Source organism: Tauraco erythrolophus, chromosome 8 (genome assembly GCF_009769465.1).
Source record: "Tauraco erythrolophus isolate bTauEry1 chromosome 8, bTauEry1.pri, whole genome shotgun sequence".
NCBI lineage: Eukaryota > Metazoa > Chordata > Aves > Musophagiformes > Musophagidae > Tauraco > Tauraco erythrolophus.
Window position 1 is genome coordinate 17,210,545 of NC_141472.1, and position 21,185 is coordinate 17,231,729.

At 42.3% G+C, this 21,185-nt stretch overlaps 1 protein-coding gene across 2 annotated transcripts in view; it reads right to left on the reverse strand.

Annotated features, from left to right (window-relative positions):
- Window positions 1-1,831: 1,831 nt before the first annotated feature.
- PPP1R1C (protein phosphatase 1 regulatory inhibitor subunit 1C) overlaps window positions 1,832-21,185 on the reverse strand; it is a 52,892-nt gene continuing 33,538 nt past the window's right edge. For both annotated transcript variants that reach the window (XM_009993170.2, XM_086615892.1), the window contains exon 5: window positions 1,832-1,920. In XM_009993170.2, coding sequence (XP_009991472.1) covers window positions 1,832-1,920 — 89 coding nt within the window. The remainder of the gene's footprint in view (window positions 1,921-21,185) is intronic.

The window sequence follows — 21,185 nt, forward strand, 5'->3', positions numbered from 1 at the left end:
CACATTTTTTCATTTCCCATAAGTCCTAGACTGTCCTCTTCTGCAACCGGTAGATTCTAATAACCAGCAAAATGCCATTAATATCAAAAGCACTTTATTAGCTGGTGATACAGATAGATAATGTGAGGTTAAACACATTGACTCTATTACAGTTGGGAGTACTGTGGCAACAAGCGACTCTGTGAAGAACCTGGTGCTGTGTGAAAGCAAAGCTGTGGCAATGCTGGGACCAGAGCCCAGCTCTTTTTGGTGCCCTTCCAGTCTCAGCTTTGGTCCATTCAAACGGTTTCTGAAGGGTCGTTTCCTTCTTTTTGTTGTTTGTGGCATAAAAAGCCCTCAGTCCTGCAAGTCCTGACGCTCCTTCTGTACAACTGAAGACTCTTTCTTTTAATCTGTCCTGCATACCCATGCTGAACTGGAGTTATGGATCCTGTTTGCAGTGTTTCTACAGAAAATGGCAACAAAGAGGACAGATACAGATGGAGGGCAAAAAGGTGGCTCCCAAATATGAAGAAACTTGTTGACAAATCCTGTTCTCAGCAGGTCTTTTATGGAAGACCTGGGGTTGAAAGTGAAATCACCATGCAAGGTATAGGCAAAAGGCTCTGTGTTTTCATACACTTCATCTCCTTTGCTAAGCCCTTTGAAAGAGACTTAAAGCAGTGGAAAGTTAAACTGAGGGTAAAACATTGTATCAAAGGCAAACAATTAATAAAAAATTACAGTGAATTGGTTTAAAAATTGGCCATTGATAAAAAAGGAAACTATCTGTCAAGTGCAACTTCGAAGAAAGATGATTTTCCTTCTCCACCTTATTTCATTTTATGCCTTAAAGTCTGCATGTTCTAACAAATGAAAACGTTGGTATGAACCATGCCAAACTTCAACCAAAAACCCCAGGGCTCAGACACATGCCAAGTCACTGCAACTTGACACGCTGCCATTTACGGGCTGAAACTGTGACAAATGTGGAGCTGTCTGGCCCTCTTTCTCAGAGAAGGCTGTGCCCTGTACTTGCTGCAGGTGATGAAGGTGGGCATCGGCATTTCCCTGGCTCAGCTGGTGCATGAGACTCTGCTCACGGGTCTTGCACACTCCTGTGTTTCCTCTGACTCCCAAATCAAAACCTTTTCTAATGCCTCCAGACAGCAACGATCTTGCATCAAGAGAAATCACTTTGGCTGATGTGACTAGGAAGCCGCAGACCAAAAGCAAGGCAAGTGCTCGAAGCGTTGCATATCCAGGGAACACGGGGAAGAGTGTCCTTGCATCCTTCTTCTCTAGACAAAGAGTCACCTCTGCTTACTTTGTTTCTGTCTCCATTACTGCGAGTAACTCTAACAATGCCGGTAAAGGCTGCCCTTTACTGAAAGGATCATTTCATACGAACATTTCTCTGCACGGTAGACAAATCCACTGTACAATGTATAATCTTGTCTAAATGAACATATTATTTATTTTGTCGCTTTTAAATCAGTTTTATTTACAACAGGTCTTAGAGTACAGCTCACACGGTAGTTAAGCTCTGGTAGTACTGACGTCAGGTCACTAACACATTTGCAAATTACATTTCTAAGTCATAGAAAACAAACCAAACAAAAAAAAAAAAATACTTTAAAATAACTGTTTTATCTTTGAGTATAAGGATCACAGAACACATTTGCAGGTGGCTGTAAAACCCAGCCGAGGGTGCTCCCCAGGGAGCCCCGGCGCCGCCGGCACGCCAAGCGCTGCGGTGCGGGGACACAAGCGGTGGCGAATGGTCTGAGGCACACACGGCTGCGCAGTTCAGTTACGCTCCACGACGGGGCTGGAGGCAGCTCCGTGCTCTTTAATGGCCCCACTCCTCTTCCCTTTCGCTAACTCCCTCTTCTTCCTCTGGAAACGCTGAGTCGCTCTGACTCTTCAGATGCTTAATCCCTGAAAACATAGAAGTCATAGTTAAAGTTGTGTTAGCTCCTGTTGAACATGTTTTTCCTGAAGGAAGAAACAATAAAACCCCCAAACTAATGGCAAGTTTTTTAATGCCGATACTGACTGCCTTTTTCACAAACCTCTTAATTCAAACAATACTACAGTGTATTTCCAACAGAATTAGTAGAATTAGTCTGTTCCTTGAGTATAGGCTCGTAGGAAATTTATCATGTTTTCTTAAATAAACTGCTGAATGATGTCTTGTCAAATAGAATAGTATTTGCTTCTCTTTTTTCCTTGGTGATCCTTGGTCAGATTAGTATTGCACATTTGGAGTAAGTTAAAAGTTTTCAAGGCTCAGACAGTAGACGTGAGAATTATTCTACCAGAATTTCAACTTAAGCCTCCTTCTGAGGCTGACCATCCGAAGGTCATCACTCACACAGACCCAGCACTCCATGGTCACAGCTTCCCACGTGCACCAGAAGTCTCCAGCGTACATCCCCATAGTCTGCATACGACCTGCGGAGCTGTCCTGACGCAAACAGAGCATCACACCTGACCAGAGGGGAAACTGCTGGCACCAAAGCCATGACAAGGTCGGATCATTTCTTGCACAGAGAATGTGTTCTGTTGACTTCCAAATACCACGTGGGCCGGACAAAAAGGGTAAATACTTATCATGGGATATTTGGAAGTTTAGGTGTGAGGAAAGTTGTGAAGTCCTTGCTGCTGGCTGGTTTCAGCCAGCAAGTGAGTTAGGGTCTATGGAAATTAATCAAACTGCAAATTTATTTTCCCTGTCCCATGTTGAGCACAGGCAGGCAGGCCTCAATGAATGGGCCTAATTCCATCTTCTCAGCTCTGCCTTGGTGTGATAGGAGTATTCAAGCTAAGAAAGGAGGCAAAATCAAGCTAAAAAGATGGCAGAGAGGAGACACCAGAGACAAAGGGTTGTTATTTTCAAAAAATCTAAATAGCAAATGCACAAAATTAGTTTCTGAGTTCCTTAGCTTTTGACAAAAACAGTTGTAGTGAGAACATAACTGTTAGCCAAACATGCATGATTTCCACAAAATGTAAGCCTGAATTAGATTTTCTGGTGTCATTACTGCTGTAATATGGAAATATTTTTGGTTTCATTACAAATCATACATAGTTATACACACCGTTTCTAACTGTCAGAAAAAAGAAGCTTCCCTCTATGCATCAGTTCCTCTGTTTGTTGAGGAGAAATTGCACTCCAGCTGCTTTAGATAGACACAGCTGGATAATCAGTCAGCCACTGTCATAGCACTTGTAGAGGCACAATTTCCAAGAAGGGATGCATCCTTAAGGCATACAGGGCAAGATCCAGATTACCTCAAATTGCGAGTACGGGGAATTGATGGTGTGTGTCCAAGAGTTATGGCCCCAGCCTCACTTAACCTGGAGGTTCCTACACTTCACTGTTTATGTCCACATCACTCCAAAATATGTGATAGTTTTTTCCAAATACATCACTTGAAAAAAATTTCAACATAAGTTATTCCAGTTCAGCAGTTACAAACAGCTGAAAACAAGATCTTACAATGGGTCGTACAACAGGAGAACAGCCAGCTCCACTTCCAACAGGAGTCCATCACTGCTCTGTGCTAGGCTCTGGGCTCCTCTCTCTTTTTTTCCACACAAAAGACTGTACTTAGTTCCCTGGGAAACTGTTGTTCAGATGTAAAACAAGCAAATAAATTAATGCTCCCGAGCCACAGTACTTGTAAGTGTGCCCTGCAATAAGCAAACCATTTCCAATTAAGTAACTGTGATACATGAACAAACACTTAGGGTGCTCAGCTACCACCTCTTTAGCAACACACTTTAGTAAGATAAATACTTTAAATATGATTTCACCTAAGTATAGGTTAATTCATTTCAAAATGATATTGTGTTTGTACATCAAATTTGTCTCCTGTTGTTTGCCTCTGGACTTACAGAGCCCTTTCTTGCACATTCACAGCACCTGTCTAAAAGCTACTATTCAGTACTTCAAATAGGAATTGTTAGGAGCCAGAATGCATCGTTTTTAGGGAGTTTTTCAAAGATTAAAAAGGCAAAGTTATGAACAGAAAAGAAAGCATGTTATATACAGTTGTTTTGATGAAGCTTCATGGAATGGTATTTTTTGGTATATGGCTTTTGGCTATGTGGTTTAATTGCAATATTCCTTGTGAAAAATTGCAGGAAATGGGAAGAAATGACTTGAATGACCCATTGATTTTCATGTGACAGGCTGTTATGAATCTTATTTAATGATTTATCATAACCTGTGCTCTACAGACTGCCTTCACCTCTGCCAGTCATTTAATATCACAGTGTCATTTGGAAGTAAAGACTCAGAGGGTTTCCTGCACTGACCCATGAGTGCATAGGACTCAATGTCAGTATTCATAAGCTTCAAGATGTTCTGACAGCTTCAGGTTGTCAGAATTAACTGACCCTATGTATAGCATTACAAAATAAGACGCTCAGCTACACAACGACGTAAGTTGGTGTGAATCGACGTACAGGTAAGGAAATCCCTGTCAGTAACATATGAACACGCGTGACAGAAAAAGCTGGTGGCTCTCCTGAAAAGATACATTTCATACACAAAGTGTCAGATTTCACAGTGCCAAAAAAGTCTGGACTAATATAAGCAGTTAAATGACAGCAATCGCACTCCTAGATTAAAAGCGTAGCTAACCGCATCACATGGCAGTAACCCACAGCGGCTGCCAAGGGTGGTCGGAAGGCGTTGGAGCTGGGCATGCCCAGGATCACTGCGGCACACTCATCCACAGCTCCTGCTAAAACAGTTCAAGAGAAGAGGCCGTTTCGGTGGCTCTCGTGTGTCCCCCCGGCGTGGTTATTCGGGCTGTGTGCCCTGCCCTTTGTCAATACGAAGCAAACGATAAGCGGGTAGCAAGGTGGAGCTCTATCCATAGAGATATCTTTTTCCTAAGCAAGTTGGATCTGCTCGCACGTAATATCTTTGTTTAGCAATATCTAAATTGTTTGCTGAAAGGTTACATTCTGGCTAGAGACTGAGTGAGAACTTATTACTCAGGTCATCGCAACTGTTTTTATGACTGCTACTATGGTAACGTTAATTTATTAGAAAGGATATTTCCTTCTCATATTTTCAATCTTCATACATCAGTGACACAGCGCATGCCCTCAGCTTTCTCAACTAACAATCAAGAGGCACCAGAACACTGCTGTTTGGGGTTTGTTTCTATTCATTGATGAAGCACAGTAGTAAAGAAGAGCAAAAAATCCAAGGTTTTACTCATAGAAAAAAAAAAAACAAAACATAGCCAGGATATTTGAGAGGATACATGGGAGATATTTTAGAAGATATTGTTTGTACATACAGCAGATCCAAGTGAGAAATATCAAGTTACTGGTTCTACATAAACTACACATGCTTCATGATACAAGTTGCAAACAGGGAGGACTGCAAATGCTGATCCAGAGAGTCACTCTGTCTCATCAACGCCCCTTATTCCAGGCAGTGGGTAACTCTGAATTTGGGGCACCCTCACCCTCCTGAAGCACTGTGCCTGTACCATCTTGACGCTGTTTTGTTTCTCTCACTGCTCTGCTCCCCAGACTGGGTTGTTCAAACTTACTCTAATTCTGCCTTAAACTGTCTGAACACCGCCTCTTGTTGTCTTTTTCCCTTTCCCCCCCACTCCCTTTTACACTTCTAAAGCCAGCAGGACAAGAATTGTTTTTCCTCCAAGGGCTCATATTTTACTGCAGGTAATTCAATCCAATTAATGCTGATGAAGAAACCCTTAATGCCAAGCCATGTTCAGCAGCCGTGCTCTAGTACACTTCGAACTGGTAATTCTTTTTAGATGAAGTCACTGCCTCAAAGCATATTTCTAGATTACTTATAGATTATGAGTGCAAATGGGACAACTTTCTGGCATTTTTGCAGTCACATAATAACATCTACGCTGTTTAATCAACAGCTGTCTTTCTGCTTCCCTCCATCTGACCAAAGAACCAGATTAGAAGGCTAAGCAGTGTCACAAGATACGAAATAACCAAGTGTTCCTGAATTAAATATCTTCTGGGGAAAAAAAAAAAAAAAAAATCATTTGAGTAATTAAGGCAGGTCCTCATCCTATTTAATACCTCTTCCTTCACCCCATTTCACTGCCCAAGGAACAGTGTTGACATTTACCAAACTCAAGATTGAAGTCTGGTTGGCAATTTGAATTCCCCAAAGTTTGAAGGGTTATTTAGTTTTATGATTTGGAGCCGATCCTCTATCAAAAACACATTTCCAGATTTTCAGAAAGAAGTGAAAGGCAAAGCTGAGCCACAGGCAAAGCAGCCTGATTTTCAGAGTTTCAGAACTCAAATCACTTTGAAATTATCAAGCAAACAAACCTGGCCAAAGATGATAATGGCCAAACAAAAATGTCTACTTTATGCCAATCCTAAATAAAGTATGTTCTGGTTCCCTCAGCAAAAATGAGAATATCAAAACAAAAATCGTGTTTCACACCACTAAGCAGGAAAAAGAACTTCAATTTTTTATGGAAAAATACAGTCAAATACATTTTGACTTCTCTGAAACTCCTTCCTCATATTTTTCTTTTTTTCCCAACTGAAATAAATTTTTGAATTAAAAAAACGACAGAGAAAACCCAAAACTAATGTCATGAAAATCAGCATCCACCACAAGTCTTTGGCTAATTTGGGAGGAGCGGGAGGCAGTTGTGAAGGTGACAGAGCCCAGAAGAGCCGGCAGGTCTTCAGGAGTAGCCTCCTCCTAGCACAGGAGTGGCCTATACTGATACAGGAGAACAAGTAGCTGTATCACAAGACATTCTTGGCTAAGCAGGGACCCCATGACTGAGCTCCAAGGCCCAAAAGATGATGTTTACAGTGAATTAAAATCAAGATAAGGTAAAAATGAGGAATATAGAAAAAAATACAGGCCCACAATACAGGGATGGTGTTAGGAAATCTTGACGTGCGGAAGTCCACGGGGCTGGTGGGCTGCGTGCGAGGGTGCAGAGGAACCAACTGGTGCCAGTGTGAGGCCATCCTCTGTCATCTTTGAAGAGTTGTGGAAACCAGAAGAGGTCCTCAATTACTCACCACGTGTTGAGCTGTGCCTGCAATGCTGTGTTTGCCTGCCCTGTACAAGAAGATGTTGATAGACTTGTTCAAATCCAGTGGAGGACACCAACATGATCAGAGGACTGAAGCTCATGACCTGTAAGGAGAGGCTGAGGTGCCTGGGCTTGCTCAGCCAGGAGAAGGAACATCTTTGGGTCACCTAACAGCAGCCTGCCTCTACTTTTGAGGAGTTTACCCAGAAGATGGAGATGTCTGGACATGAATTGGAAGAGAGTATTTTCTGACTGAATATAAGGAAGAAATTATTTCACAGAGTAAACTTAAGCACCGGTCTGATTTCCCAGAGAGTCTGTGAAGTCTATCTCCTAGGAAGTTTTCAGTACTGGACTAGACAAAGCCTTGAGCAATCTGGTTAAACTTGGTGCTGGTTCTGCTTTGTGCATCAGGTTGGACTATATGTTTTCCCAAGGTTCCTTACAACATAAGGGACTATATGATTTTACAAAATCAAAACTCATTAAATCCATCCTATAGTTTATAAAAGTATATTAACATCAACTGTGTGACTGAAGGCTACATTTTGACCCAGGCGGGAGCTTCAAATGCCTCCTTTCCCTGGAACAGAGATGAAGTGCGTAATTGCACCAGTCAGACCGATCGAAAGAACAAGGTTTCTTTTCACTCCTTAAAACCACAGAGCCAGACTAGATGAGCATTTCAGTACTGATTTTGAGAAACACACAAACTCATAATTAGGTTATGCGGCCCACTGTGATCTATATATACGTATATGTGACCTGTATATACATATATGTGAGCTACGTATGTTTGTATTTTTCCCCAAATACAAGCGATCAAATGAATGGGATTAAGAGGTTGCATCGGAACAAGCGCTGCTGTGTTTCCAAAACGAAGGAACATGGGACACCTCTTGCACATGACAGATATACCTACAGACAAGATCTCACACAGAAATCGCGTCGCAAGTCGTGGCCCATGGCACAGAAATGTCAAAGAAAAGGATTTAGTTTCCCGGGAGGAAGGCGTAGGAGCGGGCTGTTCTGCAGGGCACGTCTCAGCGCACCTAGTGCCTGCAGCTGAAAGGGTGCATCTTTCCACTAGGGTTTCAGGGGTGGATCATTTGTCTCGGTCACTCTCTGCTGGTGGATGATGCCTGAGGACTCCAGACTTTCATTGTAGTTGAAAGAACATGCTCGCTGCCTGCAGATGTAACAGACCTTAAAACGATAAAAAACAAGGCCTGTGCACTACTGTTGCAAAAGAGATTGCTTTCTTGCTCAGCGAGGCATCTGTGCTATGGAAGTGATGCAGGCTCTCAACGCTTCACAAGATGTTTTGCCAGATGTTCCCAAAAGCATCGGGTGCTCCACATGAGGAAAGGCGCTCCCTTCTGTTGGTCAGCACTAGCAGGGGAGCGCTGAGGCTCTGCCTGCGGCAGGCACGGCCGTACGGCTCCGCTGCCCAGCCCTGGGCACAAGGCCCTGCTCCAGGCAGTTCCTCGCCCTGACGCACCTGAAAGGCTTCCTGCTGTTGCCACCTCCAGCAGAAGCCGAGGACCATCAGAGCCTGCAGGAGCTGCTGCCTGCTAGAAACCTCCTTCTGCAGGAGCTGAGTGATTATGCTAAACACTGTTCCTCTCTGTGACTGCCATCAGTTCAACAGAAGACAGCTTAGCCAGCCTTTCCTGCTTCGTAAAAGTTTAGAAAAAGCAGGTTTAGTCATCTTCAAATGTTCATGGTCAGGTGCACTCCAACTACCCTGCCAAATTTATTCAGAAGTAAGCAATACATGTCTTGTCTTTCCTCTGTCCCATTCGATGAAAGTATCAGAAACACAGCTGTCATTACCGGTCATGGAAAAACTCACAGCTTACCCCCTGCACACGTACTGGGTACACACATCCTAGGTACTTTGGCCTTCTTGATCAAAAATTCAGTTGTTTGGCCAGAAAAAATTAATTCCAACTACTTAATTTTTCTGTTATAAACAGAAGAAATACAAAAGGGTATGTGCTCCGTGCAAAAGCAGGACAGTAAACCAGTAAGGAAAACGCTGTCTTTTCCCAAATGCCGATTTTGAGCTTTCTCTTGTTTCTTCTTTGTATAAATGACCTGCTATCTACCTCCCTCATCTGTACAATCAGTTCCTGAACCCTTTAATCCATTTTTACTTAATTGGCTGATTTAGATAAGCTCTCCTTGCATACAAGTCAGAGTTCAGTGCATAAGCTTTTGTTATTAACACCTCAGAAAACATTAACCCCAGCTTTAACTCTACTTGCCTCCGCAGCTGCTGCCCAACACTTCCTTCTACCATCCAGCTCACCAAAAATGACACACTCCTTACTTTTTTTATTTTCTTTTCTGTCCCCTCCCGCTACGTCCTACACTTCCTTTGATCAAGTTGCCCTTGGACTCAGCCTGAAAGCTTTCTGGCAAAAGTTCCTAGTGTTCTCTGTCTTCATCTTTTCCACCTTGTTGATGTCTTTGCCTCTGACACTTCTTAGCCCTGGTTCTTCTTCTACTGTTTGTAGCGCCTTTTCCATTGCTACCCTCTGAAGGTCCTTTTCCTCTCACTCCAGTGTCTGAGGATGTGTGGCAGAGGTTGCAAGTTTTCTTCTGCTCTTACAGTATTCCTTATCTTTGACAATATACTTCTCAAATACAGAAACAATAAGCACCTTTACAAAGGCACTGATGGAGAGTTTGTTCCTTCTGTCCAAATTAAGACTCTAGAGTGCATCTTTGGCAGAAGGGTGCAGAAGTCTAAGCCATTATCTCATAGTGGTCCAAATCAAGCTCTTGATCTCCAGTCCTTTCCAAAATGATTTGTTCATTTACTATGGACAACACCATCATTTTTTTCCTGACATTCAGGCTTAGGTGTTTCTGATCTTCACTCTTCTCTAGATCACCATATCCAATTTTCATCCAAGTCTTGCATGTTTGTCTTGCTTAATGTATCCAACATGGTATTTACCATTTATCCAGTGAAAACAGTCTTGGAAACTCTCCTTATCCCAAGGTCTTCACTACTACCACATTGCCTTCTCTAGGTTTTATAAACATACCTTTGCTCAAGCATTCAGATTCTGCAGTTACAGTCACCTGAATCATTTCCCTGATCACTTCCAATGCCACCACTGAGCAACTCACTTTCCCTCTTAAATGCCTTCCACTAGTTCCCTCCAAGAGTTTTCGGACTAATGGCAGCTATTTATGCTTTCAAGAAAAATTATGTTTCTTTGCATATTACCGGCACTACCTGCTCTCATCTCAAATCAAGGACTGATATAGCTCCATTTGCTAGGCTTCTAAAAGAGCATTTTCATCCTTTCTCCCTCATTGTGACAAATGCTGGTGAGATACAACTATCAGCCTCCTCAGCCACTTCCAAATCCTGCTCAAAACTCTGTTATGGAATTTAAGAAATAATCTGGGAACATTTTGGTTGCCAGCATGCTGAGACAAAGACTGTCGCATTCCTCCCTAACACTCTCTATCTGTTCCTGAGTTTGATTGCTACACCCCAGCTGGGAGTTCCCCAGTGCAACAAGCGACTTCTGTTAAATGCTTAAACAAGATTTAATGCAGCATAGTCCTAATCTCGGGTGTGAGTTCCTGGGTGCTATGTTAATATCAATACAATATTACAAGAATGGTGGCATACAGTGATCAGTAGAGGATTTCTGAGTAATGAAGCAAGCTAGACCATGACTGGTATTTGTATGCAAACAGAAAATGTGGTTTACGTACTTTGTCTTGTGTTTCTTCATTCCTACCTACAAGAAAGGCGTCAGTCTGCCGACCTGGTAGCAATTATTTCATCCGCTGATGCTCATGTTCACAAATCACGTCAGATCACCTGTGGCAGGAGGTTAGCCCTGCTTCCAAGCAGACACAGCACGAGAGAAGCAGCCCAGCTTTGCTGAGGGTGGCAGCTCTGCCATCCTTGCCTCTTTGCCTTGCCTTTATCCCAAGGCAGCCACTCTCTTGGATGGCAGCCCTGAGCCACCAGTGGTGCAAAGAACGTCATAAAGTAATCTGTGAAGTGACAGCAGTAAAACACACAGACCCTGACCTCAACAGTTCCCACATGTGTGGGTGAGCAAAAGAAAAAACACGAGGGAGAGAAAATAAAACAAAAGTATATAGACATAGAAAATTTTGCTTTAAAGATGTGGGCAACTGTAAACAAATCTGCTTGTATGCAGTGCTTGGAAGTTTCCTAAAAGTGAGGTTGGTCTTTGTTGAGAAAGATTGAAAAATGCTTCACTGTGGAACTATCTCAAAGGAATCTGAACGGTCCCCGCACCTGTAAGCTTTTGGTAACCAAGGTTTCATGGCAAAGTAAAACTAATCACCTGAAGATTGGTAATCAACATGCAAAGGTCTGCCCTTACCTGATCAACAGGTCTGAACGCAATCAGGTCATTTGTGATTACATAGAGCTTGGTCCCACTCCTCCAGAAGTTAATGAGACCTTCTCTTCTTGTTTTCAAAGAAAGAAGGGTCAGCTTTCAGCTTTTGTAATTGATCTTAATTCCCAGTTATAAAGAAGAAATAACTGCAAATGGCTACGGTTTATTTACAATAAATGTATGTAAAATACTATAAATTAGTGTTGTATGGGTCTTTAAAGTTTGAGGTATGCAATAAACAAAGTGACAAAGAAAATTGGCACACTAGGTATTCTCAAACTCCTATTTAGATTATCCACAAAAAAGCAAAGTCAGACTGTCACTCTGTCCTTTGCAGCTGATGGAGCCTTCAAAGGCCAGCACACATGGTGGGCCTTCAATGTTTACAATAAAAGACTTTGAGCCACCAGTATGGCAGCTTAAACTATGTTGACATTTAGCATGCTATAAATCAACAACAAATCTTACGTGCTACATTATTTTATACTTAAGTGCAGGCTGAGGAGGAGAAAAAAATTTTTATGTCTGTTATGATTATGAGACCAAGATACTATTCAGTCATGCAATTTCACTTACTTTTTTTTTTCCCTTTAATGTGCATTGCTTTTAACAGTGCTGATGACTAAATCAAAACAAATGATCTGAAGCATTGGCAAATATGATGAGTTTATGAAGGTCACATATCTGATCTGGAGCAAATCAGATCATCAGCATATCCAACAGGTCACTATGGCCTCATAAATGTTTGTGAATGATCATTCGGATACTAAGCAACGAGGATCGACTAATTTTCTAAATGTCTGAAGGTTATTACTAACTCTTCTCTTAGCTCCAGCCATACAATACTCAGTCCTCATGGTGAGCATTTTAAATGATAAATTTTGGGACTCATGCTACTTTCTCCACAGTCAAAAGACTCAGTGTTGAACTATGACAATGAAGACTGTATGAGAGCAGCAAAATTCATGTTGCAAATGTCTGGCTGCTTTCCATTTTGTTCTCTCAAACAGTACTTTTCACTCCATTTTTCCCTCTCAGAAGTTGCTTGAAGCAGCACTGGCTCCGTAAGACTAGGGTGAAGGAACTGCTGCAGCACAGAAAGGCTTTTGTCGGTCCTCCACAGTCTGGCTAGGACGTGCACTGGAGACAGAGGTCAGCTTCCCTGTGGCTGAAGGGACTGCATCTCCCACTTACAGTAGCCAAAAGAGTAAACAGAGAGGCTTTTGTCGCCCCAGGCAACTTCTGCTAGTATGTAAACATCTTATTTTTGCTGGTTCCTTCCTTCCTTTGCTAGCCCTGGACTGCAGAACTCAGCCAGCCCTCAGAGTTCGCATGAGCAGCAGAAGCCCCTGCGGCCAGCCAAGTGGATCTGTCAGCCCGCAGCAATCTCAGCCCAGCACTAATTACGCTTTGGAAAGCCAGAAAACTTTTCTTAGCTGATCTGTGGAGGATGGCTCTTGGTCAAACACCTCAACAACAACTTGAGCAGAAAAACGTGCGGAGATGACTTCCACACTTGTAACAACGGCAGACAGTACCACGAGGCTGTCCTCCCACATGGCTCCGTGTGCAGCTCTGGCTGGGCAGCTGGAGCCTGCAACCAGGACAGGATTAAAGTTTTTCAGCTGACATTTTTTTGACTGGATTTTCAGAGTTCAGAGATAGGCTTAGAGCTGTTGATAAGTGTCCTCGAATTTACCCAGTGCAGGCAGATCTTCAAAGGTGGTGTGCTCTGACGGGGCCTGAGAAGCATTTTAGATGGTCAGAATCACTCCCAGAAAGCAGCTATCTGGATGCCAAGGTTTACTGGGCAATGTGTTTATTTGCTGGAATTGCTAAACCCTCACTTTTGACACCAGTACCACTGGCAGCCGGGTGGCTGTCTGTCGAAGGGCAGATCAAAATCACAGGACTGGCAGAATTGTTCCCTTATGCCAAAGGATTACAGCACTTCCACCAAATAAAGGGCCATATTTTCGAACCTGAATCAGGTGCTCCATAATGACAGAAGCCAATAACTCTGCTGCTGTCAAAAAATACGTATTAGAACTCACTGGCCTTAAAAGTTTACGAGTAGCATTTTCTAAGCGTGACTTCTTTAAATTAAAACATCTTACATTTTCCCAGGCAACTTCTGTCATTCTTCTAATTCACCACATGCTGCTCCAGGCTAGTTTATCTTTCCAGTTTGAGAGACTCTGTAAGCTGACTACCTTAAAATAAGCTGTGAGGGAAAAAGCAGGAAGTAGGTTTTACAGCTAGAAAATCACATCAGTCAAGACTTGGGAAAACTGATGCTCAAGACAATGTGACGCTATGTGCAATATTTCAACTGCAGCATGTAAGCCTGTTTGGAGGTAGGGACAAGACAACTATTAATTATATGGTCTGCTATGTACAAAATAAAACAATGTTAGTGTCCTACCTGCTGTAAGTAAAGGAAGAGAAAGGTTAAGGATAATTGGAGAAATCTTAACTTTCATGATAAGGCTTAACATCTGCATGCTAAAATATATGTCATCATTCAACATAAATTATAGATCAAGTGTAGGATTAAGTTGAAGGGTGTGCTTTAGACCAGAGATTCAGTTATATGAAAATAATAGTCCTTTCCTAGCCTTGAGATCAATTCACATTTACAAAAGCGATCCTCCTTTTGTCTCTAGGAACAAATGCTTTGTTCACAGGTACTATGCCTTTTGCTGAGGATAAAAAATAACAAAAAGGGAGTTCTGCTTCCAGAATGTTAATATAATAAATGGTGATTTATATGTTAGGAAGCAAATTGAGTCACATAACAATTTAATTTCCTCTGATCTGATCCTGCCAATAGTGCTAACCAAGAATGTTTCTCGTTTTCAAATTTTCCTTTCATCAGTTCTTAATGGGCAATCTCTGACCTGCTCTCCTGGCCACTTTCTCTTACTACAGCACAGTTATTCAAGCTTTTATCTTTTCTGATGAAAACTAGAAACGCATTCTTCTCCAAAGCTGCTGTTGAGGCTGCACGAACCAGCCTTCAAAGCAAATGCGTAAGTATTTCTAAGGAATTTTACTTCAGCAATTAATTCTTGAGGAAAATGCTGTATTAGAGAACTGGAACTGAAGGAATCTGAGCTGGTTGGATGTTACATGGGCTGAGACCTGCACCCAGTTGGGATGTGAGACAATTATGGTTGCCACAATATGGAAAAGGACACTGTGACAGAATACTAGCATGGCTTCTTTTTCATACTATATACTTCAAATTAAATTACTTTCATTTGAATGGCAATTTCCATTAAGATTTAAAAAAAATTATTGTCTGGTAGAGATCTATTTATGGTGGGGACAGATGAAGGTGTATACCTCTGCTGAAAAATCTGAAGTGAAGGCAGCCTGTGGCACCGGCGGAGCGTCGGATGCTGGGGAAGGCTGCGACAGCCAGCCCAGAGCACGCTGATTCTGGCAGCACACGTGACAGAAGCAAAGTGAAAAAGGAAACTGCTGCTTAACTAGAAACTTCTGAGCAATCAGAACAAAGTATAGCATTTTTACCTATCCTTTGCTTATAGATTTCTTCCAATAAAAAAAAAAAAAGATATAAACTTCAATTAGTAAAGCAGGGGAATGCAATCTTATGCAGCGAAATAACCTCTCAGTGTGTGGCAGAAGCACTGATAACAACAACAACCACCTTTTTACTCCCCAGCCCAGCTCGTTTTCAGAGAAGATGATTTTCTAGAATCCCTTTTATTAAAAAAAGCAGTAATGTCAAAAATAAATGTGCATAGGAGAAAAGCTCTGTTCCCTTTGTGAAAACAAATATTTGTCTCACCATACATCTGTGTTTGGTTGGGTCTCTGGATGGAAAGGAAGGGTTTTTTTTTAATCCCAGGGACATTTAGAGATGTAAACTTCAATCGTGTGAATAGGATTCTTATCCTGATCAGCTCTGTACCGTTCAGGCAAGCCTTTGCACTGCGATATAGCTGCAGTTCAATACCCCTTCGGGCAGGTAAGGTTTACTCAGAAAATTTCTCTGCAAAACTTAACTAACCTGTGTAGGAAGAAGTGTTTTCATGTATAGAGTTCTGTTAACTATTAAAGGCAAGCTTTAAAAGTAGTGTATAAAGAATAAGGGGACATGGGTACTTTTGCAATATTGAACACCATGGCAGACATGAGGAGATATGAGCCATATGAGACCACATCCAGAGTCAATGCTCCAGTGTGCTGGTTTTGGCTGGGGTAGTTAGTTTTCTTCACAGTAGCTGGTATGGGGCTGTGTTTAGGATTTGTCCTGAAAACAGTGTTGGTAACACAGGGATGTTTCAGTTATTGCTGAGCAGCGCTTACACAGAGTCAAGGCTTTTTCTGCCTCTCACACCACCCCACCAGTGAGAAGGCTGGGGCTGCACAAGAGTTTGGGAGGGGACACAGCTGGGACAGCTGACCCCAACTGACCAAAGGGATATCCATATCATATGACATCATGCTCAGCATATAAAGCTGGGGGAAAAAGAAGGAAGGGGGTGACTTGCGGAATGATGGTGTTTGTCTTCCCAAGTCACCCACGTGATGGAGCCCTGCTTTCCTGGAGATGGCTGAACACCTGCCTGCTTATGGGAAATGAACGAATTCCTTGTTTTGCTTTGCTTGTGTGCATGGCATTTGCTTTACCTACTGAACTGTCTTTATCTCAGCCCACGAGTTTTCTCACTTTTGTCCTTCTGATTCTCTTCCCCATCGCACCCGGGGGGAGTGAGTGCGTGGCTGCATGAGGCTTAGTTGCCACCTGGGGTTAAATCACGAGATCTAGGTACCTAACAGCTGTAATTGGGTTATCATACAAGGACCAGCAGTTTAATTTAGGTCCAGTCACAGGTTAGATGTGACAGAATCTAGGTTCAGATTTCACCAAGATTTTAGTTATGGTCTCTTTTGCTAGAATTGGAAACGCTTACCCTTAGTTACACAGGGCCAGTGCCACGTCAGTCTCACTAGTCTTGGCCACACTTGGCCACACATGCACGGCAAACATTTTTGCACGACCTAGAATTCTTTGTTAAATATTGAGGAGGTTTCGTTTTGATTTAAAGTGCAAAAATATGGGATTGTCCTCCTTGTTGCAATAATGATAAATCTTGTAAAAAGGTAACATGGTCAAAATCATCCTTGTTTTACCTCTGCTTCCTAGGTCTTTATTTCCCTCGTTTCCTGCTCACTGCTGTGACTACATAAAAACTGTTCCTGTGGGATGTCCGAAGGCAGCCTGGGTTTGTAGCTAAGCACAGATATCCACCAACCTTTACGTACCTAAATAATGAAGGCAGTTGCCTGTGATTCCTTTTGTGGTCAGCAGAGAGGGAGAATTCCAGGACTTGGTTCTTCATTTGGCAGCCTGTAACAAGCCCAGGGTAATTCCATACCTGGCTGGGTTTAAGCAGGATGGATTCAGGCCAGAGTGTTTATGAAAATGACAGTAGCAGACTTCAAAAGCTGAATATTTGCACTTGCTTGGAGCCTTACAATTTTTGTTTGCTTATGATTAGAAAAAAAACTGAAATTTCACAATTTCCTTTATGACGAAAAAAAATTTCACCAAAACAATTACTATTAGCAGTACTGAAAATTTTAGTTTTGCCTAGTTTGTTAGACGTAAAAATCTAGACATGCTATAGGAAAATTAATTTGATCAAAACACAAAGGAAATTAAGTTTTTTTGCATTCAAAACCTTACTGAAAATGCTTTATGAAACATTTTCATCTCCACAACTTCACGAGCTATTCTTATTTGACTTCAACGTTAACAGACAGCGTTATCCAGCTGCTCTCTTTTGCCTGGACAACTGCACTGTGGCTCTACTTTTTAAAATTTTTCCTGACACGGGGATTTTTCTGAGGTCAGGAAACCTAAACAGAGGAGAAAAAACTTACTGCCTCATCCTGAGGGGAGAGAATCCTTGCCAGAGGAGAGGAGGCTGTAATACTGAGAAGTAGAAGCCTGAGTACGTGACGGGCTGAATGATTACTCAGGTAATGCCTGAGCAGCTTTTCTGTTCCACAGCTGCTTCTGTTTCACCCCAAGGTCTGGCGCGATGCCCTAAGCATTCTGTTTGGTTTATAATCTGGATCCATATTTTCTATTTTTGTTATTCTTTTTGTGGCTACTATTTCTTTCCGTGGTCGGGGGCAGATACAGTGCAAGATTTGTTAGTGGCAGATTTAAATCTCTCGCTGAATACTCTGTGCAACCTGAGATTTTTAGGGTACAGATAAAAAGCTTTCTAGTGAGCTGTACTTTTTAAAATGAAGACAGGAGCAAAATCTTTCCCGATCAGCTGAAAATCCAAGGCGATATTTCTCTGTCATACTTCCATGTGCTGTGCAGCTTTCACTTTTAAGTAATGCGGACTGTTTGGTTTCTGTCAGAAGTCTATAAGCTTCTCTGTTAATTTGCTGATGAATCCCCCTACTGAGTTATAATTATAATCTTCATTGTGATCTTTCTTACTATGAAAGTAAGGAGATATAGGATTTTGGCATCAGCATAACCTGACATCAGTAATACTGTAAACATTGGAATGAGCTCTTCTTTTAAGTATTTTATAAACACCTTCAAACTTAAAAAAGCATCATGATGATTAAACAAATGATTGATAGGTCAGTGTTTGCATTGAATTATCCATGTCGCAGTTGCTTCATAGACGGCATATGAATAGCAGGCAATTACCATCTTCTTTATATTACAGGTACTGTAGCTGTAGCCCTTATATCCAAGTAGGAATCTGTCAGAACGAGCCTCTTCAGTTTTCACCACCTCAGTGTCTGTGAGCTGCTGAGATCATCTCAAGCATTTGGGATCCATTTCAGAGGACTAACGCTGAAGATGGCTTGAATCCTTCCCCTCTCCCTCTGCAGCAGGCATTTCATGCTAATCGAAGCAAAGCTCACGATATGAGTTATGAATCAAGTCAGATGAAGTGCCTAGGAGCACCAGAGTATTTCTGGAAGATCAAAGCCAGCCCCTCTCTTGGTTTCATTAAGACCCCTGGTGCTGGAGAGGTCTTTCTCCTGTTAAGAGTGAACTTGTTTGGGGCTCGCAGCCTGTCCTAGTGCTGATTTTTGATTCTGAAATGTTTTCCTAGAACCCAGTATCTCCCAGACAAACTGACATTTAGAGGGTGCTCTTACAGAAGTAGGGAATGTACTGTCACAAAATAAGATGTCATCCATCAGACTGAAAGATGAAATTCTGATATGGGCAGCTGCAGGTTAAAGTTTTTACTGTGCTTGTTATTACTATGTTATGATTACTTACCTTATAGGTAAATACAGCAGCTACTCAATCACAGAATTGCTGAGGCTGGAGAACGAACACTATGAGGTCCTGCAGCACACAGCAACCTCCAAACAGAGACCCTAAGCTCATGTATGATCCTCACCAACCTGAAATTGAGGTGGGAGATCAGCCTGGGCAGTGGGGTGGTTTTGTCCACCCGTCAGGCAGGCAGCCTGGCAGGGTACTGGAGGCATGAGGGCATGGGGAGCTCAGCCCTGTGGAACTGAGCTGCCTCAGCAGCAACCAGCAGTGAACCAGCAGGTGCTGGAAAACCCACTAGCCAGGACTTCTGCTGGAAAGCCCACCCAGATGCAGGTCTGATGTCTTTAACCCTGAAGAGATGGCTGGCAACCTGTTAAGTCCTGCTGCTACAGCCAGCAGGAAGGGGATGAAGCAGGTACCTCAGTTAGTCCTAACCAAAGGCTGAACTGTGCTCACTCACACTTGCTGGTCAGCTGGAAAGTGGGAAGGGAGACACCTGCCCCCCGGCATCTGGGAAAACAAAGTGACCCTTTCCCACACAACACCAAATCAGAAACATCTGGTGGAAAACAGTTCTCCAAAACTGCCCAATCGCAGTGACTTCAACGAGAGATAGACAACAGAATTGCTTTGCTGCAGGATCAATTTCCACAGAGTAAGGGTACAAATCCCTTGAATCAAGGGAAGACAAAGCAAAACATGGCAATTGATAGTGTTTTGCACAATAATACAGGTGGGTTTTCCTACCCCTAAAAGAAACGTAGAATGATTTAGTACATAAAGCTTATGCACAACCAGGGTGCTTCTCTGTTTGGAAACACCCAAATTGCCTATGCACCAAAAAATTGCCTATGCACCAATCTTTTGGGAGAGGAGAAAAGAGAAGATTAAAACAATGAAAGGTTTATTTTGGCATCTTCAGTAATATTTTAAATTTGAAATGTTTTCATTTTAACTCATTAATCTTACTGACAACTGAAAACCCACCAAATTCTTATATTTAAGCTCTTTTGATTGCTGGCAAATTAAAACCTGGTACTAGAAATCAGTTATTCAACATAAAATGCAGTCACCGCAAACTATTTGCATTACAGTAGATCCAGGTGGGCTCACTTTGCAGTTGCCATGGGCAGGGAAACATCAGGGGCAAAATCTTTAGTGGGTCTTTATTGTGTGAGTGACTTGAGCTTGTGAGAAACCTACCTCTTCTGGTTTGCCTAAGGCATCAAAATACCCCAGAGCCAGCATCCAGTACAACCAGAATGTAATTACACCATGGAAGGGCACTATCTGGCACTCGTATTAACAGTCAGAGCTTTAAAATGAGTTTTGCTTTCAATTTTTCTGGAAAGCACAGCAAGAATAGTAGTTTACTCAGTTTTATTGTGAAAAGTTTAGACAAAAGTACAGAAAAGGTAGGCTCTTCTCTAAAGGCTTAGACACATTGGTATCAGAGTCATAGACTCTGTAAAAATGAATTTTAACACTATTCTTACTTTTTATCTTGCTAAGAGTTTGAAGAAAAGTTGGGGTCTAAGCACGCCAGGGATTTGGATAAAGCCAGTGGCATGCAGGTGAAACGTAGTAATAACCTAACAGATTTTAGTTGGAAATTGTGGTCAGACTTTAATATAATTCCACTCCTTCTCTTATAACCTTTCTTTCCTAGTTCCAAAAATTTTCAACATGCTTCTTTAGGAAAAAGCATCCAGTCGTTCACCAGCAGCAGTGGCAAGGAGCCACACCTGTGTGTCACCAGGAGGAGCCTCCAGGCGAAAAATCCCACTGACTCTTTATTTCATAACTCCCCTTTCCTGGGGATTGCAAGGAGATTGAAAGCCGAATTTATAAAATTTATCCTCATTCCTGAAAGAAAAGAAAAAAACCTGCTGCCTCCCTTTGCCTTTGGAGAGGACAGGTAGCCTGTGGGTAGGCTGCTACTCTGGAAAACGGGCAACCACCGGCTCTGCCACCCTAGTCGGTCAGCCCCATTTGCGCTGCCTCCAGCCTGTCACCGTTCAGCTGGCCTCGTCTTTCCTGAGTGTAGTGTCTCAAAATAGACACAGTCCCAGCTAAGCTAGGGAGATGTGCATGAGTGTCCTACAGGTACAGGTGCAACCCTGGTATGTCCTGTGTCCCTGTCACTGGGAAAGATGCCATTGCAGGGAGCAGCTCACCAACCTGTACCATTTCCAGGGTTTATGAGACACACGTTCATGTATACTTCTTGCTGCATGCACAACATGCACAGTAAAAGTGCACCTTGAACTGAGAGAATCACTACAAATCTTTTAGGTTTCTTTTTCTGCTTCTGAGTGGTCATTAGATACCTCAATTCTTTTAAATGTATTCATAAAATTAGTTTCTCTGTAGACTGCTCAGAGTCTGCTGATAATCCCCACTGGC